Source organism: Typopeltis vanoorti, chromosome 16, assembly GCF_054136105.1.
Source record: "Typopeltis vanoorti isolate ZY-2024b chromosome 16, IOZ_Tvanoo_1.0, whole genome shotgun sequence".
In the NCBI taxonomy this organism is placed as follows: domain Eukaryota; kingdom Metazoa; phylum Arthropoda; class Arachnida; order Uropygi; family Thelyphonidae; genus Typopeltis; species Typopeltis vanoorti.
The window spans coordinates 49,162,572-49,188,768 of record NC_143564.1 but is presented as its reverse complement, the minus strand read 5'-3'; the positions used below and the strand labels follow the sequence as shown (position 1 = coordinate 49,188,768).

The 26,197-nt window shown below is 35.1% G+C and overlaps 1 protein-coding gene across 1 annotated transcript in view; it reads right to left on the bottom strand.

Annotated features, from left to right (window-relative positions):
- Positions 1-26,197, bottom strand: part of l(3)80Fj (lethal (3) 80Fj) — a 770,029-nt gene that overhangs the window by 522,967 nt on the left and 220,865 nt on the right. Inside the window, exons 17-19 of the mRNA XM_090405954.1 lie at positions 18,687-18,846; positions 11,658-11,823; positions 131-255 (exon numbers count right to left, since the gene is read on the bottom strand). Of these exons, the coding sequence (XP_090262080.1) occupies positions 131-255; positions 11,658-11,823; positions 18,687-18,846 (451 nt within the window). The remainder of the gene's footprint in view (positions 1-130; positions 256-11,657; positions 11,824-18,686; positions 18,847-26,197) is intronic.

The window sequence follows — 26,197 nt, the reverse complement described above, 5'->3', positions numbered from 1 at the left end:
TTAGTAATGATGTAATTTTTTTCATGTAGTAGTATCATATCCTGTACACCCCTTGAGGGTACATGGCAAGAATTTGATGATGACAGCACAAAAAATTACACAAAGTCAAAATGGTAAGTCAAGTACTCACAGGAAAAAATTCCAGAGGATCAAAAATGAGGTTACTAATTTTTGAGGATGCTGTAGACAGGAATGTAACTGGATCCTGATGAAGTCTGGCCAAAAGCTTTATCCACATATTTGGTTGTACATTTACTGGAAATTAATAACACATAAGCATGATAAGTACAAATGGAAAAGAAAATATTATCATTTGATCTTAAGAGAAACTAATAGAAAACATATCAAAATCAGAGTATACATCATTTGCTTTCTTCTAATTAAAAATTTATATATGTGTGTGTGTGTGTGTTCACACAAATGTTTTTCTAAAATCAAATAAAGTAAGGATCTTCTGATCATATTCTACCTCCCCCTCTTTTTTTCTGGTATGCCTTAGCATAAAAATATGGTCAACTGTAGACCTATTTTTTTGGAATCCTGATTGATATTTGCCTATATTTTCTTCTGCATATACTAAGATTCTTTTTAGTATAATATGAAATAAAATATTGTGGCCTGCTGACATAAGTGATATCCCTCTGTAATATTCACTTTTGTTTCCTTTTTACATATTGGAGTGATTCTTTCCATTTTGAGGATATCTTTATTTTGCAAAATTAAATTTATCAGTTTATGTATATGTGTAGTTAATTCACCTCCACTACATTTGATATAAGTTTGCCTACTTGTCCATTGGTACATTTTTTTTTTAAGCTCTGATTTTAGGCGTTATACTTTTATCTACTTCAGCTAGTGAAGGTTTAAATATTTCTGGGTGGCAGGTATGACAAGTATTCTGTTCAAAAATCTCAGCAGGTTCATCACAGTTTAGAAGATGGTTAAAGTACTCTCTTCACCTATTTGCTATTTCATCTCTATAAATGGCTAGGTTTATACATTACTATTGATGACTATTGTTCTTTTCAAATGTGGACCTGTTTTTTGGTTTCTAATTTCACAGGATATTTTTATATGGTTATTTAACATAAAAGTATTTCTGGATTTCATCAATCTTTTCATGTAAAATTTTCTTTCCTGCTGCCTGATTACTTTATTGGCTTACTTGCTGCTCTCTTTGTATCTTCTGAGCAGCATGAGTATCAGATGGATTATTATGCCAATTACAGCTATCTTTTTTTTTCTTTATTACCATTTCACATTCTGCAAACCATTTTTTTTTAACACTGTATTTTACAATGAATTCCAATTGAGTTTTCTGCTCCTATCATTGATAGAATTCCAGATATTTTCAATTTTTCATTCGCTTACAGCTGTTTTTCAGCTTTTGTTTTAATTCAAACTAGTATTTTCTTCTCTTTTCTGTTTTATCTAGTTAGTTTATATTGTATCACAGATGATTCGCATATGCCAAAAACTATTTACTGTTTATTTTAACCTTAAGAACAGTACCAATTAGAAAATTATCATTATTGTGCTCAGCTCTTATGAATCTCTGGATGGCTGGAATTCTTATGTCTTTTACTTATTATGATATGGTCAATTTGATTAATGTATATACATTAAGAAATTTCCATTTTCCATTTATCCATCCTCATAGACATCACAATCAAATTCCCGACATGTACCCTCAAGGGACAGGATATGATAGAACTACATGAAAAATTTATGTCATTACTAACTTCCTATCATCCACACGGTAAGCCTAGTGGCTATGGGGTTTGCAACCATATGCGTGGGAAAGGAGTGACCTAGGTATGATTCCCATCACCGACGTAAGGAGCTTAAGGATCTTTCTCAGACATAGCCAAGTTAGCCAGTCCTCTGCATGGACAGCAGGGTTTTTCTCCACAGTTTATCTGAGGGTTTTCCTCCAAATCAATCTGTTACCTGTTAAGACTTCAACATTATCAGATCTTATATTTCTGTCTTCTAAGGCACTTTTTTACTTTACCAATCCACCTATATCTTGGTCTTCCTCTGGATCTTTTTCTTGCCAAATTGGAAGAGAAGAATTGTTTTGCTAATCTTTCCTCTCCCATTCTGTTTAAGTAACCATACCACCTGAGATTAACTCTGCTAACACATTCCCGGGATGCCAACAATGTCAAGTTCTTTCCTAATATCCTCGTTTTTAATATGATATTGCCGTTGATGCCATCTGTTCATACCCCTAATCTTTCTCAGGACACTCATATCCGCAGTCTCCAGTCTTTGGTCAAGTGTTTTACTTCTGACCCAGCTCTCAGATCCATAAGTTAAAATTGCCTTATTTCTCTCTTATTCCATATAAATTTATTCACTTGACTTCCTACCATACCAGCTTTGTTGAATCTGTTGTCTATTTCCACATTTAATTTACCATCGTCACTAAAATTCGTGCCAAAGTAGTTGAAATGTTTTACCTGTTCTATAGATGCTCTATTCACAATGCAGTTGATATTTTCAATGCTTGTCTGACAATCATTTCCTACTCTGTTATTTAGGTCCTAAACAAGGACCAACTTTTCCTTTTTCATTATGTCAATTGCTTTCTCTAAAGCCTCAAAATTCCTCCACTTCTACCTTAGTAGAAGTGGAGAAATTTTATGAGACTTATTAATGTTCTGTGACACCATAGGCACAAATAAGTCTCATTGTCCAGTTCCCTATTCTGATATTTGCCCACATCACTCTACTTGTTATGGCCTGCCATTCAAGAATATTAGTCTCATATTTAATGTTGAATACTTGCTGACCTTCATACCACATCTATTACAACAGTTAGTCAATTTAGTGTGGGAATCTTGTACTTGTAGCATATTTATTTATAAGTATCACATCATCTGCAATAATATTAACATCCCCAATTTTCATATCAGGCTTAATACCACTTTCCTTCACAATGTGATCCATATAGATAATGAATAAATAGGGTATAATGTACATTCTTGTCTCACACCAGATTTAACATTAAACCATCTTTCTGTACTTCCTTCAATTCTAACTGCTGACTTACAACTCAAATAAAGACTAAGTATTGCTTGATATAATGCCCCATTGACACCATATAACTGTAGCCTTTTGAATAGCTTCTCTCTTGGCACCTTGTCATATCCCTTTTCCAGATCTACAAAACTTAAATACAGATCTTTGTTATATTCTCATGATTTCTCAACGATTTGTCGTAAAGTGAAAATTTGATCCAGACAGCCTCTATCTGGCCTGAATTCAGCTTGTTCTTCACCAAGCTTTTCTTCCACAATCCTTCTCAACTGTTTAAATCTTACCAGGAACACTCAGTAGAGAAATACCTCTGTAATTCTCACATTGTTTTATTTCCCTTTTTACATATGAGTACTATCAGAGCTCTGCTCCAATCATACGGAATTCATCCCTCTGTCCAGTCCTTCTGAACTATGCAGTGCAGCCACTGTAAGAATTTTATACCTAAATACTTCTGGAGGCATTTCTGGTCAAATATCATCTACTCCTGCTGCCTGACCACATTTCAGGCCTTTGATGGATTTTTCTACTTCAAGTATGGAAATGTATTCCTGACTGAATGCCTGTTCGGTGTTTTTTTGACGACTGTGATGCTTGTTTCATTTAGCAATTTTTCAAAGTCATTACTCCATACTTCAAGTATATCTTTTTCTCCTGTTTCCATTTCACCTTTATCATCTCTAATTCCTTTTATAGCACTCTTTCCTCCATTTCTGAGTTCTTTAACAACCTCCAGAATATCTTGTCAACTTCTTGATATTTAATGTTCTCACCAAAATCTTCTCATGACTTTTGTTTAGCTAGTTTTATACAGTGTGTAGCTTTCTTACATTCCCTGTAATCTCTAAGAGAACAAGCTGACTTATTTGTCAGGAACTTTTGATATGCTTTCTTCTTTTCCTTCAATGACTCTTTAACTTCCTGTGTTATAATATCATAGACTTTTCTTATTCTTTGCCTTTTCTCTCCATGTGAATTTGTGCACATTTTTATGTTGGAACATTGTGTTAGTAATAACCAGTCCACGTCCTGAGCAGAAATCCAACAGGTATTTGCCATTATTATTAGCTTTTCTCTTTGGTCCAAATTTTCTCAATATTTCTGTATTTCTGACAATCATTTCCTACTCTGCTATTTAGGTCCCCAACAAGGACCAACTTTTTCTTTCATTATGTCAATTGCTTTCTCTAAAGCCTCATAAAATTCCTCCACTTCTACCTTAGTAGAAGTGGAGGAATTTTATGAGACTCTTGAATGTTCTGTGAGACCACAGGCACAAATAAGTCTCATTGTCCAGTTCCCCATTCTGATATTTGCCTACATCACTCTACTTGTTATGGCCTGCCATTCAAGAATATTAGTCTGATATTTAATGTTGAATACTATGGATACTCCTTGATTGACATTGCCTGAATATAACATTTTGTATTGATTGCTCAGAAAGATCTTACCAGTTTTTGTCTTTTTTATTTCAGTCACCCGTATTATGTCGATCTGGTACTTATCCAATTCCTCAGCTAGCTCCATTTCTTTGCAATTCAGGCTTCTTATGTTGATAGTACCGATCTTCAACTCTGGTGATGTTGGGATGGGGTGTGTTTTAGGATTTGTTCTAGTAGCTGACTTTTTGCTGTTTTCCCTGGTTTCCTGGCGAAAACAACAGGGGTCTTGTTTAACTGGGCAATTCCCGCCCGGTTAAACAAGATATGATATTGCCGTGTTGTACCATCATTTTATATTTTGTTTTAAGCCAATAAGAATACAATTTGGTCAATTAAATTCTAAATTACTTGTCATCTTTGTTTGTTCAGTATCCAGGTAGATACCTAACAGGGTTCATAATGAGAAGGTGAGGATGGGACATTAGGTCAGAAGCCCTGGTCAGTTCTCTGCATTCCTTTAAAGGTTATGTGAAGGTCTCCTCTCAGTTATACAACTTTAACCCTTAACCACCCACCTCATAAACCTAGTGTTGCTTATTATTAAATTTCTATATCTGGCCAAATTAATCAATCTTTGTCCAATAATATTTGTTTCTTCATGAATGCTTTGGTTTCCAATAATTTTATATATCTTCTTTTCCAATTTCTGCAGTGAAATCTAATGAAATAATAATAACCTGTCATGTAATTTATTCAAGAATTATTTCCAATTATTCTCAGAATTTATCTTTTATTTCTTCTTCCACAGCTTGTGTAGGTGCATGCACTCCTAGCTTACTTATTCTTCTTAATAGCTTCTTCAAATTCAATCAGAATTGACCATAATTTTTTTTTCTCATGATGAAACTGATTTCCTTATTCTATACACAGTCAAAATCTATTCTAATATTCTTCAACTGTTTTCTGGAAAACAGATGAAGAATATTAGGAGTTTGTGAAATACCTTTGATTGCTAACAGAGAGCCATTCAATATTGCCAGATTTTAATGCATAAACACTGTGCACAAACTTTTGCTTTTCATCTGATACTGAAATTCTTATGATGACTGTGACATGTCGGAGTATCACTATATATATATATATATATATATATATATATATATATATATATATATATATATATACATAAAGATATATTAACTGGGTAAAGAATTAATCAATGACTTGTTTCATAAATGTATACATTTGAATTTCACTGAAACACCACTATTGATAAACTACTGAAAATTTCTGACCATAGTCACTTTCTCATACTCCATGGGTTTAACTTAAATCATTCTTCCTTACTTTTTTTTTTTAAAAAAATTGCTCTTTTTATGTTCAACAATTTTCTATGAATACATTTTGCTAAGGTAATTCAAGAAATTCATTTATATGTGAAGTTCTTGTTTAAATTTATTCCATTTATTTTAAATTTTGCTACTGACAAAGTCTGAAAAATATACTTATTTTTCAAGTGATGAGAAACAGTGGAGTACACGTGTAACGATATTATAAACATGTTAGCAGCAAACTTAAATGAAGTATGAAGTGACTGACTTTATAACAAAAAATAAGATTTACAATTGATTTTGACAGATAATTTAAAATCATTAATCAAATGTTTGAAACAATATTCATGGGAGAGTATACACTCATCATTTATACTTATACTTATTTAAATTTGTAAACAAATTTAAAGAAACAAATTCGTTTTTCAGTTTTCTTTGTTAAAATCTTAATTGTCTACAACAAAATTATTAAAAATTTTAAAAAAAAAGGGAGAATGAATGTACTTCTTATTGAAGGTTTTAGCTCTTAATGTCAAGCTCTATATTTTGAAGGATGTTAATCTGAAGATATGGAAACTGTAATTCAAATTTAACATCTTTACACTCTGTTAGGTTACTAACACAAGAAAGGTAATCAACATAATATTATTATATTGTCATTTTGAAGAGAAAGAAAAATGATCGAAGCTAAATTAACTGGGAGAAATCTTCCATATTGCCTTTTAAGGAAATATAGGGATCTAATTTGACCTAATGTCCCTAATACATTTGATATATATAGTCACTTTCTCATACTAGGTATCTACCTGGATATTAACAAATGAGACGGAGTAGTAATTTGTGATTTAGCCAACCAAGCTGCACTCTTATTGGCTTATGCCAAAACAGAATGAGTCTACAACATGGTGGAATTTCAAGCTGATTGTAACATTGCCTGGTTAAACACAGTCCTGCCATGTTTGGCAGTGAACCAGGTCCAACAGTTAAAAGTGAGGTACTGGCACAAACTTAAACTCAAATTCAGAATATTTTGAGATATGAGAAATCAATGGAAGAAGTATCAATAGAAAAGAAGTGAAATCAGCATCATCTTCTGATGATGCTGATTTCACAATTCAGACACAATTCTTCTAAATAATAAATACAAGATAATATAAATACAAGAATACTATAAATACACTAAATACAAAAATAATCTTCTTTAATGATTCTTCAAGCAATTTCGAGTAAACTCCTGTGAAAGTGAATATCATAATGGGAGAACTGAAAACTGAGTTATTTCTAATTATATGGTCACACAACAGGTTCTACTAAAGAAGAAGTGAAGAAAGCTTAGAAAAGAAAACATTGGTCCTTGTTAAAGATCTGACAGCACAGCAGGAAATAAATCCCAGATATCCAGAAATGTTTTTGGAAAATTGCAGACATTTTGGGGGGAAAATTTGGAAAAGAGTTAAGTTAATCATAATATTACGTACGTGTTCAATTTACAATAATTTTTAAAAGCATATTCCATCAAAAACATATCTAAATATTCACATCGAGAGAAGACACAAAATAAAAAATAAATAAATGAAAATAAAAATAAAACATTCATTGACTATGTTAATGATGACTGTAATATCTATGTTTTGAAACACAAGAGCAACAGGGGTATTTGAAAGAGGAAGTAATCACAATTTAGTTGTGAGCAGGATGAAAATATCACACTGAAAAAGAAAATATGAAACTGTCTGCAAGGATAGAAAAATCAACAAGGAAATATATAAGAAAGCAAAGTAACATAGCTAAACAAAAGTCATGAGGTAACTTTGGCAAGAATACAGATGATAAACATCAGGAAGGCGACAGCATATTCTGAAAGAAATCAGGAGACAGAAAATGCAGTCAGAGTAAATATCATTTACTCTGACTGCTTTTCCTCATATTCCAGATATGTGTGGAGAGAGTATGTCAAAAAAATTGAAACAGAAGCGGCAGAAAACATTCAAAGAATGCAATCAGTAGTACAAAACAATATTTGGGTAGAAAAAAGCCAAAAACCTGAAATGAGGAAAAGCAGTCAGAGTAAATGATATTCAACCAGAAATGCTCAAGTATGGAAATCCAAAAGTTTCATAGTGGCTGTACTGCTTAATTCAGAAGGCACGGTCTTAAGTCTAAATTCTAGATGAAGTTGCCAGAGCTATATAGTGCCCAGCTATGAAAAAGAAAACTGAATGTGGGAATTACAAAGGAAGTTCCCTGCTGAGTGTTTCATGTAAGATACATGCAAGTATACTTCAGAAGAGGCTAAGAAAAATTATGGTGGTAAAACTTGGAGTAAAACAAGCTGGGTTTAGTCCCAATACAGGACACCATCAATTTTCACTTTAACATAAACACTTGTAAAATCGTTGAAATATAAAAGTATCATCTATATTTAAGTTTTCAACATCAAAGACATATATTACATGCTACAATTATATGGTATAAAAAGGATGTTATATCAAGATATGTGGTCTTTATTTAATTTAATCTTTATAATTTGACTCAAGAAGAAGATGGTGTGAGCAAATGATGCACTGCTATTCATCTATATTAGTCAAATTATAAAGATATTGGCATTAGGCTTGAAATCAAAATGGGAGATGCTCACCTAATCTTTTTTTATGCAGATCATGTTATACTCTTAAATAGGTCCAGTATAAGTCTGTAGAAGTCATTAACTAAGTTGAATGACTGTTGTAACAAATTTGATATAAAATCAGCAATAAATGGAAAAATAGGTATTAACATAAAAACACCAACTGCATCCTGAATAAAAAACTTGCATAACAAATAAAATACTCAGATATTTAAGCACTATTTTTAAGTAAAGTTCAGAAATACAGAAACTGACAACAGAATTAGCAAAATTGAATAAATTTATTAGGGTGAATAAATTTATAAGGGATAAGAGAGAATTAGTTAAAACACTAATAAAGTATCTACATACAAGAGAATGTCGAAACCAGTTTTAACTTATGGATCTGGAAGTTGGGTTAAAAATAAAACAGTTGAACCGAGACTGGAGCATATTTGTATTCTCCAGTCTCGGTTCAACTGTTAATATTTATAATAATAAAATAATTACAATAACATTAAAAATGAAAATATTAAGAAGGATCTGGACTTCTGGAATACATTCAGGAATGAGTAGGCATAGCTAATCTCAGGTGGCACAACCTTAAACAAAAAACAGGTTGGTAAAACAGCTATTCTATGCCAGGATACAAAAAAGACTGAAGAATCAACAAAAAATAGGTGGAATGATGTAGTTAGAAGTTCCAAAATACAAAAGTAATACAATATTGGAGTCCTGACAGATTAATCTGAAGGAAAACTGCTACAAGTAAGTTTATAATAATGTCAGCTTTAATGTATACTATTACATATTCTATATATCCCCATGCCCAAGGTGCACTGTTAGAAATTTAATGATGATGTCAAAATGAGTACAAAATGTTTATAAGATAACTTATTTGGCATTATTTATAATTATTATTATTACTATTGCTTGCAAATCTCCAAGGAATCTGAAAGCTCAATGTTGGATACCCAGTCTATCAATACAATTTCCCAATATAAGTCTCCTTGAATACATCCACTGAGAAAGCACTAACCATGGACTCTGGCAACCCAGTCCACTTATTCATCACTCTCTAAGAAATAAAAACTTAGTCTTAAGGCCTTTGATAACAACATTCTTACTCAATTTTCATAAGTCCTTAAAAATTTCCTCTGTATCAATCATATAAAACCCTTTTAGAATGTTAAACATTTCTCCTCTTTTCTGCCAATCAACTAACTTCTGATTATTTTGCCAGTGCCTGCCAAAATAATCAATTGTTTGTTTCTCTACATTTTTGCTTCCTGACAGCCTCTGTGATATCATTCATTTTGGCACAAGGAAAACAATACTGTCACACTCTCATTAAGTACTCGGCTGATTATGGAAACACCACATGTATTCTTTTTTCTTACCATGCACTTTCTTCCTTTTTCTTCTCAACTCTAACACTTGCCTAATGATTCTACTTATTCTAGCCATAAATACAGTCACAACATGAACACTTCATAATAAAGCTTTAATCTATCAGTAAAAGCCTTTATAGCCTTCAGCACATACAATGTGTAATGTGCATTCAGCAGCACCCAATGCTCAAAATGTCCCCCTTTTGTCTTCACCAATGTCCAAAGTCTGTGAGGCCACATATCGATTGCAGCACACAACATCCAATGGAAAGGCTGTCACTAATAGCTTTAAATACACCTTCAGGCTGACGATGCTAGGGTGTCGTTTCTTGAAGGGTACACGCTCTCTCAAGCCCCACTGCAATTTGAAGTCCAATGGATTCAGATCAGGATTTCCAGATGGCCAATCACATGGTGATATGTGGTCGGGCACATTCACTTCCAACCACTATTGTGTGATCCTCACCTTGGGTGCAGGGGTTGAGTCCTGTTGGAAGGTCCACTGCCTGCTGCAAAACAAGGTGTTGTTCAGCCAAACCACAGGACCAGCACGGTGTCTTGATACACTTTGGCGGCAGTTTTGATCCCTTTCTCAGAGAAAGGTAACTTGGATACTCCTAGATACATCACCCCCGTCCCATAAAACCATCACTGAAGCAGAGAGGTGACCTCTCTGAATCCTCTCTCATATCACCAGAGAAGTGCCTCTGATTTTATCACCCACTATTGCATAAGTTATGGTATTAGGAAGTGCCCATTAGAACAATGATAGGCTCTCACTCCAGGTCGTTAGTTAGTATGAGTGACATTGTTCTCAGCTAACCATTCACCTCTTGTGACATCGCTTTCTGCATTCTCGCAGGAATATGGTGGAGGCATGCTTTCACAGCCCTTGCAAGCTGTTGCATCCTAATGCAGTGTGGTTGACCTGTTCTTTGTCAGCAGATACGTCTTCTGTATTGTTGTAATGGTTAATAGTCTGAAACACAAACATCACACTGATCCAGAACGTTTTTAGCATTTTGAAAATAACAGGTGTCTGCATTCCAACCTTGTAAAGTGCTATTACAGCTACATGGTTCCCATAATCTCCACACTGCATGTTAACCCATACAGTTGGACAACTTTCTCTCTACTGATAAACATGCAAATGTTCCCTGCACACAGCACCACTAATGGAACAAGGCTTACACAATTCTGTGAGTAGGATGGGGATGTGGAGAAATTGCAACAGTATTTATGGCAAGCCTGTGTACAATAGTTCAAGCTCGCACTTTGTTCTGTGAAAACTCTGTATAAGCATGCTATTTTTTTCATGAGATTCACTCCATTCTCCTGATATGCATTTTCACCAACATTTTTTCAACATTCTCCAATCTGCTATTACACATTTTATTCACCTCACACACAACTGGCACTCACGTTCAAAAACACTTCCTATATACCTGCTCTCCAGTCTCGATTTTCTTCTACAAATGTTTCACTTCAGTAATGAAAAGATTTCCTGCACAGAACATCAAACAAAATCTCTCATATTAAACTACCCTAACAAAGATTTCTCGACTGCCATAGTTTTATTACAATGCACTGGTGTCATGCCAACAATCAGTGTTATCATACAATAATCAAAAATTTTACTCATTATCTAAATCCAAACTAGGATGAAATTAATACAAATTATCAGTTAATATCAATTTCTTAATAAAATAAGTTTCTTTTTGGAACACTCTTAATTACAATCTACTTCAACATACCACTTAGCTGCCCTCCTGCAAGCTGACATGTGGAAGAATTTTATTGTAATATACATTTTTTTATTTTATAAAATACAGTTGACTGTTTGCAGTAAAAATCATCAACACAAATCCATGATACACTAGCAAAATATGTGAAAGGTACTCACTCACTGAAGGCAGATGCGAAGGAATTAACGTTTCTATTGCTAACTGCTCGCAATCACTATCACTTAGATTAGATCCCGAGCAAAGAACAAATAAACAGCTCGTTAAAATTTGTGGATTTATTTTTTGTCTGCTGCTTTCCTCAGAATCTTTTTCAGTGCTTCCTGGCTGAAAGAATAAATTATAAATATCATCAAAAATAAACATACCATAAACTAATACTCTTAAACTGCGGTTCACAAATAGGTTACATGAATTTTTTCTTAGCAAAAAGCATATCAATGAAATTCAGAAATATATACTGACATTGCTTACATATTATTATGACAAAGGAACAGTGATGCATCTTTTAATGAACATGGCTTCAATCACTAAATGTATTTCATTTCATGAAAAATGTGGAATATCACCAGTGATATAAACAGTCATCAAGAAAAATCGAAGCTCAACTGCAAACATTTCTGAAGACTTAAATCTTCTTCTGCGGCTAATCCCATTTAAGTAGGGATAATACTCGCTGTTTATAATGAGTTTCCTCCACATCCCCCTGTCTTGGGCTGTCTCCACATCCAAGTTCTTCATCCTCCACCAACTCCCCCCATCTCTTCTTTGGTCACCCCTTCTTCCTCCTCCCGTGTACATCCATCTGCATGACCATTCTTCCCATATACTCGTCATCTCTCCTCATCACATCACCAAACCTTCTCAACCTTATCACCTGTATCTTTGCTCCTAACTAATGAGTTAAAAGATTTAAATGGGTTTTTTTAAAAAAAACACAAAGCTTTAAGTTTCAGAGCCAGCCTTCCAGTATCATCAGCATCATCACCATCAGTGGTCCTAACAGGCACTTAAGTGTCCACGATCATCCAACTATTCTTGGACTTCTCAACCATAATTAAAGGATAAGGTGGTTGGCCATATGACTCACTGAGTGTCCTATGTCTGTAGATGTGTGTGTTCACGGGACTAGATTGCCTGTTCTGGGGGACGAAAAATCCGAGTTTCTGGGTGAAAAAAAACCCTACCTCCATATGAGACCGGCTAACTCACCTTTCTTCGTAAGAGACTAGATAAAGGTTCCTCACATCATTGACAGGAAAACAGAACCCAGGTCTTTCTGCCAAAAACGCTTCGTCTATATCGACCAAGCTATGGAGGCTAGCCTTCCAGTAACAACACTCAGTAAAAGCAATAAGTCCCCATGCAATCACTTAGATATTCATTCCCCCAACTAACGTACTGTAAATCTACAATATTTGTCATTAAAGTTGCATAAGGAATAAAAAAAAACTTCCCTGATCTAAAATTATCTCATTAGCAGAAATATTTATATCTCCAGTAATAATGATGGAAACGCAATGGGATTTAAAAAAAAAAAAAAAAAAAAAAAAAAAAAAAAAAAAAAAAAAAAAAAAAAAAAACGCTATTAGCAGTTCTTTTCTCTCACCTTCTTCTCAACCATTTCTCAAGTATACTTGCATAGATCTTGCCAGGAACACTCAGTAGGGAAATACCTCTGATATTCTCACATTCAGCTTTATTTCCCTTTTTATATATGGGTACTATTAGAGCTCTAGTCCAATCAACATCCATTTGTCCAGGCTTTCTGAACTATGCAGTGCAGCCACTGTAACACTTTTTATACCACCATACTTCAGTATTTCTGGTCGAATATCATCCACTCCTACTGCCTTTCCACATTTCAAGCCTTTGATAGCTTTTTCTACTTCAAGTATGGATATATATTCCTGACTGCATGCCTGGTCAGTGTTTTTTACCACTGTGCTATCATCACTGCATGTTTCATTTAGCAATTTTTCAAAGTATTTACTCCATACTTCAAGGATATCTTTTTCTCCTGTTGTCATGTCACCTTTATCATCTCTAACTCCTTTTACAGCATTCTTTCCTCCATTCCTAAGCTTGTTCAACAACCTCCACAATATTTTGCCACCTTCTTGATATTTATTTTCTATATTCTTGCCAAAGTCCTCCCATGACTTTTGTTTAGCTAGTTTTACACAGTTTGCATTCTTGCATTTGTCTCTGTATTCTCTAAGAGCACAAGCTGACTTATTTGCCAGGAACATTTGATATGCTTTCTTCTTTTCCTTCACTGCCTCTTTAACTTCCTGTGTCCACCATGGAGTTCTGATTTTTCTATCCTTGCAGACAATCTCACCACATGCCTCTCTGGCAGAATCAATCAGGATTTTCTTCAAGACTTGCCACTGAATCTCCAAGGTTTGGTTCTTGTTCTCAAACTCTTTCATTTTTTCTTCAATAATCTTTGTGTATTTTAGTCTACAGTTCACATCTGAGAGCTGCTCAACTTTTATTCGCTTTAAAACTTTCTTACATGTTATTCTTTACAATATGAAATTCAATTTTATCCTGCTCAAGACTAAATAGTGATCGCTTCCAATTTTAAATCCTCTGTACACTCTGATGTCTGCACCAGGGAGAAAACATCGCTATCAACAATAGCATAGTCAATGAGACTTTTCTTATTCCTTGCTTCTTCTTCTCTCCATGAATTTGTGCACATTTTTATGTTGGAACATGGTGTTAGTAATAACCAGTCCATGCCCTGAGCAGAAATCCAACAGGCATTTGCCATTATTATTAGCTTTGCTCTTTTCTCCAAATTTTTCCACAATATTTTTGTATGTATGACAATCATTTCCTACTGTGCTATTTAGATCCCCAACAAGGACCAACTTTTCCTCTTTTATTGTGTCAGTTGCTTTTTCTAAAGCATCAAAAAATTCCTCCTCTTCTACCTTAGTAGAACCATCTGTGGGACCATAGGCACAAATAAGTCCCACTGTCCAATTTCCCATTCTGATATTTGCCCACATCACTCTACTTGAGATTGCCTGTCATTCAAGGAGATTAGCCTCATATTTTGTGTTGATTACCATGGCTACTCCTCCTTTTCCTTGATTGTAATTCCTGAATATAACATTTTGTATTTATTGCTCAGAAAGATCTCACCAGTTTTTGTCTTTTTTTGTTTCAGTCACCCCTATTATGTCGATTTGGTACTTATCTCATTCTTCAGCTAGCTCCATTTCTTTGCCATTCAGGCTTCTTACATTGATAGTACCGATCTTTAACTCTGGTGATGTTGAGTTGGGGTGTGCTTTCAGATTTGTTCCAGTAGGTGACTTTTTGCTGTTCACCCTGGTTCCATGGTGAAAACAATGGGGGGGCCTTGTTTAACCGGGCGACACCCCAGCCGGCATGAAATTTTGTCATGTTGTACAATCATTTTCTATATTGGTTTAAGCCAATAAGAATACAATTTGGTCAGCTAAATCCCAAATTGCCAGCCCATCCTCGTTCATTCAGTATCCAGGTAGATACCCAACAGGGTGCGCCACGAGAAGGTGAGGAGTGGACATTAGGTCCGAAGCTCTGATCAGTTCTCCGCATTCCTTTAAAGGCTATGTGGAGGTCTCCTCTCAGATGCCAAAAAGGAAAAACCAGCAAAATGGCCAAACTTGGAGCAGAAGCTTAAGATTTGGGTTATGGAGCAGCACCAGAATGGGATAAGTGTGTCAACCAAGCTTATTTAATATGAGGCAAAAAGGTTTGTAAGAGAAATGAAAACTGTTGATTTCACAGAAAGGGCAAAATGGTGCTTCAACTTCATGAGGAGAGAAGGGTTGGCCATGAGAACACAAACCAAGTTAGCCCAGAAAATGCATCTTAGTATGTATCTTAAAAGTATTACCTAGTTACTAAATATACTTGGAATATTTAAAAAAATATCAAATGTGTTTTGCTTTATGTTTAAAATATTGATTTCTTAATTTTGGGTTTGAAAAAGTAGGATTTGTCTTATACACAGAAAAATACGGTACCTCCTATTTGCATGCAAATTGTGGTTCATGCAAATTATGGCATGAACTTCAATCAAAACAAAAATCTCATGGTTGATGAAGTGGGGGGGGGGGGGGGGTCAGGATATATTACAAACCAACAACTGAAAGAAATCCTATATTTGGTTGGTATTTTAATTACTAAAAGGTGTATATACATGAAACTGTAATACTGTGCCCAAATCTGGTTTGTCTGGGTCTGACAAAAAATTCCCAAGCATCCTGCAATGAATAACTAAGGAATTATCAAAACTCTGGAATATATTACTATATTATATGGTAAGTCAGTATAGACGAAACCCTCTGGTTGGAAAAGGCATGCGTTCAAATCCCAAATAGGAAATGGAGAACTTCATCATGGCTTTTCAACTGAAGGTGAGTTAGCTTGTCCCATAGGGAGGTGGCAAGATTTTTCTATCAGGAAAGTTTGAGTTTGTCACCCAGCATACACACACACACACACACACACCTACAGATATAAACTACCTCATGGGATGCAGCAGCAGCAGAATGGCAGGATAACTGCATTAAATTTCATGAAATCTCTATTCACAAGGGATTCAAACTATGCAATCTACTGTCCAGTAATATGAAATGTGACAAATTCCTCAGAATGGTCTTGTACTGTTGTCTTGAGCCATAACAAAACAATTAAGTTAGTAGATGATAGGCTGTATACACCAAGTTTTATGCAAAATTGGACAAAAATCACATACCCAGAGTTGAGAGATACCATGTCTATACATGGTGTTATATCTCCTTCTTCTTCTTTGTCTTTGAGTGGCATCACTTTTTTGTTAATTTTCTATCTTAAATCCTTGTCGTACCAACTAAGCCTGAAATCTCTAACCTATCTCTCTGGGGCTGCTTCTCTATTCAGAACACTGACAAAATTTATTTATTTTAGCTGCGCCAGCCAGAGTTCTAGTACAGAAGAGTTCTTGTACAAAGAAACCTTCCCAGAGTTTAAGTATTACCTAATCTTATTAAAGTATTAAGTGCCTATAGAAACTTCAACATTGCAGTCATGGCCTAAACTTTCTAAACTTTCTTTAATTTCCCCTTATTCAGAGGTTCGAACTTTAGCGAGTGGTACTTTCAATCTCATACTGACAGACTCAGACTTACATAGGAAAAACATGTTTATTAATTATCAAGATTACATACATTAAGCTTCCACACATCAAAGATATGTCATATCAAAATTCTAATTTACTAGCTAAACAATAAGGACCATTCTAATTATCAAAATACTCTAATCTTACATCTCTAGGGTAAAGTACACATTCATCATAAAACACTAGTTCAAATTCTAAATAAAACTTGCTAACAAAGATCAATTCACATTCAACTAAGTGTTGCATGCTCTCATGCTTTCAGACTACTAGATCAATATGACTAACATGTATATTCAAAGCTAATCAAGATCAATACAAAAAAACAGGTAAAGCAAGGCAGTGGTAATCAAACAGGCAATTTATTTATACACTCTCATGATTCATCTAAATCACAAACAAGGTTCCCAATATCAAATTAAATTAGTGCTACTAATGACCCATACACATTAACTAGGGTTTAGACAATCTAAGAACGTAGACTACCAGTCCAATTCAATCAACTTAACACATGAAACTGTCTCTAAATTCTCACTATCTTCTTTTCTAATCTCTGTCCATTTTTTTACACTCATCACTAATAGATTATACAAAAATGAAGATTTTTGTATGTTACCACCTTGTTAGACGATTTCTCGATCCTTTCGTCTGTTCTTTGTTATGGATTGTCCCCTTTTACAGTGATCTGCCACCACGTGGAGTCACATGCTCGTCCCAATTTCTGTTTCTTCTGGGCTTACGAACTTTTCGCGATGCTGCTTTTAACACAAATTATCTTCAAAGGGAATCCTTTGCTGCCTTCTCATCGGTTAGAACCAGACTGATGGCCGAAACTTGAAACAATGTCGTCATCTCGTGCTCAACTTCTTCGATATGCGCCACTCATCAACTAGAAACACATTGCCGCCATGCCATCTTATCAGATATCAGCCATGCTGACCTGCCTCGGAACTACGAGCAATAAGCTCGCTGCTGCCCTGCCATCTTATCAGATATCAGCCATGCTGACCCGCTTCGGAATTATGACACATAAACTTGCTGCTGCCATGCCGTCTTATCAGATATCAGCCATGCTGACCCGCTTCAGAACTATGAGCCAGTAACCCATATGGGAACACCACAGGAACGAAAACCAAAATGTAGAGGGAACTAAGAGAGAGAGCCTCCAGCCCCTTGAGTTCGTTTTTAAACTCTTCTATAGTGCCCTCTTCCGTACTCCAAGCTTGTTTATGATGCTTTCCAACTTTCCACACACCAGGGGGACGCAGAGTCCCCCTGGTGTGTGTGTATATATATATATATTATAAGGGCATAAGTTCACTTTGAATTCATTAAACACACACAGTGAACCAATGTGAAACTGTTCAAAAAAACAGAAGCGTGCCAAACAAATGGATCATGCATCATAACAATTCCTATGTATATAACGCAATAGCTATCTGTGAGTTTGAGTAAAAAATTGCAACATTGGACCATCCTCCAATTTTAGCCTCATGTGACAGTTGGCCGTTCTCCAAAACTGAAGAGAATGCCCTCAAAGGATGTAATTTTCTGACCTCCAACATCATGTGGTGAGAATATTAAAAAACATTTCAGAAGATGAGTTCCAGAAATGTTCTGAACAATGGCAGCATCACCTAAGCACACTACTGTAGAAGGGAATTATTTTGAAGGTGTAGTAGCTGCTAGTCTATAGGTAAACAAATATAGTTCTAAAGTGTGCATTCTTGGAATTCATCACACTTCATAGTCTACTATTTGCGCATGATATCTGCCATTCACTAATATGAGAAGTTGAGAAAATGTAAACTGCAGGGAAACATTCAACTTATCGAGGAAATTTTAGTACATTAATATGGTAATCAGAACAATGGCAGAAGACAGGTGAAGAACAAATCATCTTTTGAAGTTGCATAAGATTATAGAAATCAGGAGAAGGGGTGATTTACATAGAATTGTAGGCGAGTGGGATACTATATGCATTGTGAATGTGAATATATATTATATAAATGTTTGGTCAATTTACCTTAATATTGTCCACAAATGCAGGAAATGTTTTTAACAGTGAACATGCAATACTTGTACCTCCCAGCACAGAAAGCAACTTATGCATTACTGATTCAGCATGCTTTCGAACTTTGTAAGAAGTATGAGTAAGAATGTGAAGCAGCACAAGATTCACTGGCCTAAAAAAAAATAAATAAATAAATAATAAATATATATATATATAGAGAGAGAGAGAGAGAGAGTAATAAAAAATTACACTTTCTTTTCTATAAGAAAAGAAAGTGTAATTTCTTTTCTATAAGAAAAGAAACAGATATATAAATGTTTCTAAACCACAATAAAAATTGTGAGAAAATGCTACTGGTGATATCATACGATATTATCTATAAGAATCTATATCTGCAAGCCCTATAGATTCCTTTCGATTAAAATGCATGCATTTTAGTCGAAAGGAAATATTCTTTGTTGTAAGTGGGAAAAAACAAGCAGCCTGAAACAATAAGTATATAACAACTGCAATTAAATCAGATCATCCTGTCTGTGGGAGAATGCTAATCTCTATTATAACAAACTGCAATCAAAACTTGTGCATTTTTTATTTGTGAACTACATATTATCAATGTTTCAGAATCTCTACAAACACCTGTTGACAATATTATAAACAGCAAGAATCCTTTATATTATCATCAATGAACCAGTTAACACATCATTATGGATATTTTAGCATAAAAAAAAATTAAAATGCAACTACACAGAAGACTTAAGAGAACCAAGCTCTCAAAAATGTTAATGTTGTCTGGCTGTGCTATTACACAGATATTTGCTATGTGATGCAATGGTGCAGACATATCAGAAACATTTTTCAGTGCATTTCAACTTAAAGCCAATGCACTCAAAACACTTCACAATATTCTTTTTTTGTTGTATACTTTACAACAGAAAAATAATTAACCAGTATGCTCTTTCTAGAGGATTTACAAATAGCTCATTAGTTTTTTCTATTTGAAGAAAGTCAATACATACTGAAAATACTTACAAGCAATCACCTAAATATAAAAATATGGGATCCTAAAAACTAACACATAGATATAGAGTTATTTGTTCCCTTGATCTAGCTCAATGAACAACTGTGTAGCAATAAAAGAAATAACTTTCTTTTATTGCTACACAGTGATCAGCATTCATTTCAAACAAATTATGGAGACTATAACCATGTTAGAAATAACTATTTTAATTTCCCGATGTTTAGACCTTCATATTAAGGTCGTAATCAGAAGTATACATGTCTCTGTATATATGCGTATACTCAAGATGATGATCTTCATATGAAGGTCGAAACGTCGGGAAATTAAAATAGTTATTTCTAACATGGTTATAGTCTCCATAATTTGTTCGAAATGAACACTGATCACCATGTAACACTAAAGGAAATGATTCTCATAATTCATGGAGATTTGATACACAAGAGATGCAATCACTACAGTAAGCTAAAGAAGCATGTTTCTGTTTTGATTAATCAACTGGGATTTTTAAAATGTTGTAGAGACAGCAATATTATTCCAAACTGCATCAAACCAAAAAAAAATTCACCTCGGCAAAGACACTACAAATATACCTCCATATGGAGAAAGCGTTGCTCAGAGAAAAGATTCAAAGCACTAAAAAAAAAACTTGGCTTTTGGTCAAAATCAGATCCGGAATTTAAAATCTAAAAAGTTTGAATTAAAATATCCCAAATATCCTTCATAATCCTCTGAAGGATATTTGGGATATCGTTCAGAGGATTATGGAAAAGTCTGTTAATCATATGCATAGCAACAAAGAAAGTAAAATTCGTATCCAAATTTCTCAGACTTAAAGATTGACAATATTCAGAAAGCCAACAGACAAATTTGAATTTCTCTGCAGTGAGCAAAAACAGCCAATCACAAGCCAGTGATAACAACAATCAACCAGAAGTAAGGGATAACAGCAGCCACCAACAGCCTTCAGCAAACAGTCTCGTAATCAACCTATTTAACCAAGCCTTGAACAATTGCTACTCAGTAAAGGCTTAAACTTGGCTGTAGATTAACAAACTAGATTTTATTTACCATACTGAAAGAAGCTTAAGATTTCTCCAAACCACCATAGCTAATAAAATAGGTTCGGAAACCTCAAACATTTTAAATTTAACTTATACGAAAACAATAACTAGCAACCTAACTGCCACAGTTATTTTAAACCAAACAGCATATTTAGAAAAAATTCATCAAATAGTCTTAGATAGCAGCACCTATCAGCTTGTTAACTAACCCAACCAACTGAATAAAAAAGAAAACAGAAAAGCTACTTAAACCAGTCACTTCTTGGCTCGAAGACACAGCTAACAATTACTTCCACACTATGCTTGTTGCTCGAGAATTTATGATTTACTAAAGATTCACAAACAGAACATACCACTCCAGCCGATAATTGAAGGTATACGCAGCCCAAACTATCACTAGCCAAGAAACTAGTATCAACACTCAAGGAGCTGGTAGTCGTTTCCCCTGCTATATTAAAAACACACAAGACTTGGTAAACAAAATCAAAGACATCACACTGGAAAAAGTCAGTTTTGACATCTCTGCCCTCTTCACAAATGTCCCAATCAATGACACAATCCTTCTATTACAGGACAAATTCCCTCCCAGTATCACAGCACTCTTTGCACATGTACTACATTCTGGCTATTTTGTGTGGCAAAACACTTTCTACCTACAAAAAGAAGGCACAGCCATGGGCTCACCCCCCCCCCCAATTGCTAACTTTTATATGGAATATTTTCAGCAACATGCTCTAGATTCCTCTCCTTTAAAATCCAAAGTCTGACTTAGATATGTTGCCGATGTTTTTGCTATATGGTCCCATGCCCGCCAGACAGACACTTTATTCAGCCACCTAAACAAACAAACGCGTAGAATTCACAATTGGGATTGAAAAGCAGAACACTTCCTTTTCTAAATACACTTGTCACACCTCTTCCTTCTGGCAGTCTTCCCTTCACTGTTTACCAGAAACCTACACTTACTGGCCAATATATACTCAAACTCTTACCACCACCCAACACAAAAACTAGATGTCATTAACATAGAACAGGGCTATGAAGATTTGCTCCAATGAACAAGTACATGTGCAAAATGCAGACAGTGGGAGGAAATTAATGAATTGGATATATCGATAACAGACTTAGTTGCTTCAGGGACGGGAAATGAACATCGGAGGATGAGTAGTGTGATAAGAGAGAATGACAAGCGAAGTATTATTATTACGGGCAAGTCCAAGGAGTCCTTACACTCATCGAGGGAGGCCCTAACATCATGTCAAGAACACTATTCGACATTCACACAGTATCTATCATACATCGCCTTGAACTCATTTACAATAATGGCACCCACAACAAACTCTGGCAGCTTATTCCACTCATTCACCACTCTCCAAGTAAACAACCTACCTCTAACACCCTTGCTAACCACACTCTTGTCCAGCTTCCATGTATGCCCCTAGTCCTCCCACCACCAGTCCTAGTCTCAAAAATATCTTCTGAATTAATCTCATAGAAACCCTTCAGTAATCTGAATGTCTCAATCATATCACCCCTTTCCCACCTATCAACCAATCTCTGCAGCCCACAAATCTTCAACCTATTCTCATAAGGTTCATTCCACAGTCCTGCTATCATCTTGGTCACTTGTCTCTGGATCCTCTCCACCTCCTCCCCATCAAGAAGAAACCCTGGCACCCATTTCTGGGCACAGTAGTCTAGATGGGGTCTTATCAAGGCTCGATACAGAGGAACAATAACCTGTTTGTCTCTGCTCGTTAAAGTGCTTTTCAGCAACAAAGTGATTTGATGAGCTGATTTTGCCACTTTTGCGATGTGTCCCCCTAAACTTCAACTACCTATCCACCAACACTCCCAAATCCCTGAAGTTAGTAATGATGTAAATTTTTCATGTAGTACTTTCATATCCTGTACACCCCTTGAGGGTACATGGCAGGAATTTGATGATGATATAATTGGTAGCATACCAAGTGAAAAAATTTCCATCAACATCTGTGTACTAGGACAATTAGTGTAATTAGTGACAATTTGAATATCACTTTGCATTATTGCGTGCATCAGACAATAACTTATCACAGCCACTAGGTGCTATTGTTTCAGTGCTCATGGTATCTCACCTTCTGGGAAGTTTAAAACCACTGGAACGCTAACAATTTGACCCACTGCACATCTACGAGGGTGGTCTGAAAAGTTTTTGGCCTTACCCATAGATGGCAACACTATTGGTAAGGTTTTTTTTTTTTTTTTTCCCTAATTGGTATACATCTGTCATAAGCATCCATGTGAAATTGCAAGTCATTCTCAAGTAGTTTGTTTAATACAGCTGTGTGAAGCAAAAGTGTTGTCTATAACCCTTGAAATGGATAAAATTGAGTATTGTGTGTTATAAAATTCTTTTTAAAAGAAGGTTTAACATCAAAAGAAATTCATTCGAAATTCATAAATGTTTACGGGCACTCTTCTCCTTCATTCTCAACAATTAAGAAATGGGCTGCCCAGTTTAAATGTGGCCGTACCAGCCTTGAAGATGATCCACGTGAAGGACATCCAAAAAGTGTAACAACACCAGAAATAATTGATCAAGTGCACGATATGATATTGGATGACCAACGAGTCAAAGTGCATGAAATTGCTGAGACTATAGGCATTTCAAAAGAACATGTAGGATATATTTTGCATGAAGAATTGCACATGAAAAAGTTTTATGCAAGATGGGTGCTGCACTTGCTTTCAGCAGATCAAAAACGCACTTGCATGAAAATCTCTGAACAGTGCTTTGAGCATTTTAACAAATTAAAACTGATTCTGTGGATCAATTTATTACTACAGATGAGACTTGGATTACACACCAGAATCCAAACAGCAGTCAAAACAGTGGATAGAAGCCGGTTGACCAGCCGAATAAGACAAAGTCGGTTCCATCAGAAGGAAAGGTCATGGTATCGATGTTTTGGGATGCTAAAGGCATTTTGTTTATTAATTATCTTGAAAAGGGTAAAACAATAACTGGGGAATATTATTCCGATCTTTTAGCCAGACTAGACAAAAAAATTCATGAGAAAAGACCTGGTTTGCAGAAGAAATAAATCATCTTTCATCGGGACAATGTACCTTCCCACAAAAGTGTTTTGGCAATGGGGAAATTAATGGATCTATACTATAAATTATTGCAACATCCATCCTATTCCCCAGATTTGGCTTTCTCTGACTTCTATCTCTTCCTTAAACTATAACTCTTCCTCACTGGTCAATGTTTTTCTTCGAATCAAGAGGTGAATGCAGCTGTAGAGAAGTATTTTGCAGATCTTACTGAGAACCACTACAGGGACAGGATAATAATAATTTTGAAATTATAAATTCGTTTTGTCATTGTTAGGCCGATAACTTTTCAGACCACCCTCGTATACGTCTGTTCAAAGGTGTATGTATGTGAATGTGATGCAATGTTTAACCATTGAAAAGTGTCCTCTTCATGAAGCATTAGTATGTTGTATTTAATTTTTAGGAATAATGCAAAGCCAGGAAACAATCAGGGGTCTTTAAATGGAAAAAATGCAAAAATATAATATCAGTGATATTGCTATTCTGTGGATGTGCACTGCACACCCAGAGAATATTTGCCTCTGATATACACACACATAGTATAAATGGAACTTTATTACCACCTTATTCAAGTTTACTGCCTTATAAATTCTTATTTATATATTCATGAATTGGCAAAGCCTACATGCTTCTATAGTTTGCCTACATGACAAGGCTACATATAGGTATGTTACAGAATTGAACAAATTATTACAGAAGATTGCCAAATTTGTCAACAGGTTACTTTTTCTATGATGATGCAAATTGATATGGAAAAGGGTTGTTGAAATAACAGAGTCCTGAGAAACATCTACATTAACAAGAAAATCACAATCCACACAGAAGGTGGATACCGGAAGTGTTCAGAAACAGGTACCCTTCATAGACCTAAAATTAGCTTATGACATCATATAGAAAAAGGGCTTACTGTATAAAATAGCCAAAATAATCGGCTGCCAAAAAACTCCTAGAACAAATGCTTTCCAATAAAAAACTAAAGGTCCATTTGAATTCACAAAAAAATATAACATGTATATACTACAGCAGTGTTTCTCAAAGTGTGGTACGCATACCCCCAGGGTACGCGAAAGTCATTAAGGGGTACGTGGCAATTTTCTGCTATGCATAATTAAAGGAGTCATTATATTTCTCAACAAACAGTGCAATTAGAGACAACCGGGATATAACGGCACTAACTAATGAATCACATCCCCTCTCCAACAGAAACTGCTGTATAGACCAAGCAAAACCATGTGTTGCCGGAGGAACATATGGTTTTCCTTGACACCACCCCATTAACGTGTTAAAACTAAGAAATATATAGTGAATGTTTTTCAGATATGGAATTCAGTTGAAGGGAATTAGCATTTCAACTCAACTGTTGATATGCTAATTTGTCTTTGGTTTACGTGATCTTTTGTTAATACCGCACCAATCATATGCAGTTCTTCGCTGCTCTACGTATCTCAAGTCTTGTAAATTACTGGTAATTTTTGCTTGAAATAATGGGAAAGAAGATGATGCTATTTGGGTAGATGACTTTGACGATGCACACAATAAAACTGTTCTTGATGCCAAAAGTAGTGATAGCGTGTAGGATCTTTTTGGTAAGTCACACCATTTTCAGTTTTTTTCTGAAAACTTTAGTTGCCGAACATTCCCGCACGTATCTCGCAACACGATTTTTTAGCTTGAATTTTGGGGAAAAAGATTTGCAAAAATACAGTATTTTTTTAGCTTTCAAATTCTTATGTATGGATCATTGGTTAAAGATTGAATTTATAAAACATCCAAAAGAGAGCAATATAGCAAATACAAGTAGCTGTAAGCAACAAGAAAACGTTGATATTGCATCTGGATCAAATGAAATTGATAAGAGTGTGTTGTCTGACATCTGTAGAGAACCAAATTTTAAAAATAATTCATATTTTTTGTTTACATGAACATATAAATTCAAATAAAATAGATATTAATTTTAATTAATTTTTAATTAATTAATGGTACTTCGGAATAATGAAAATTTAAGAAAGGGTATGCGGATATCTGAAGTTTGAAAAACACTGTACTACAGGATGTATTGCTGCAAGAATCTGTCCTTGCCACTGCTCTATTTATCTTACATTCACAAGTGACATCCCTCCAACAGCCAGTCGAAAGTTTATCTACACTGATGATATAGCAATTGCTATAAATGACAATACCTCCCAAGGGGCCTTGAGGAAATGCCAAACAAAGATTTTGCACCTCACTGCTAAACTACTGTGAAAGTTGTGGGCTATCTCCCAATCCCAACAGGACTCATCCATGAAAATAGCCCTTGCTACCTTGGTGTCACACATCATTGCGGCCTTCCATACTGACAA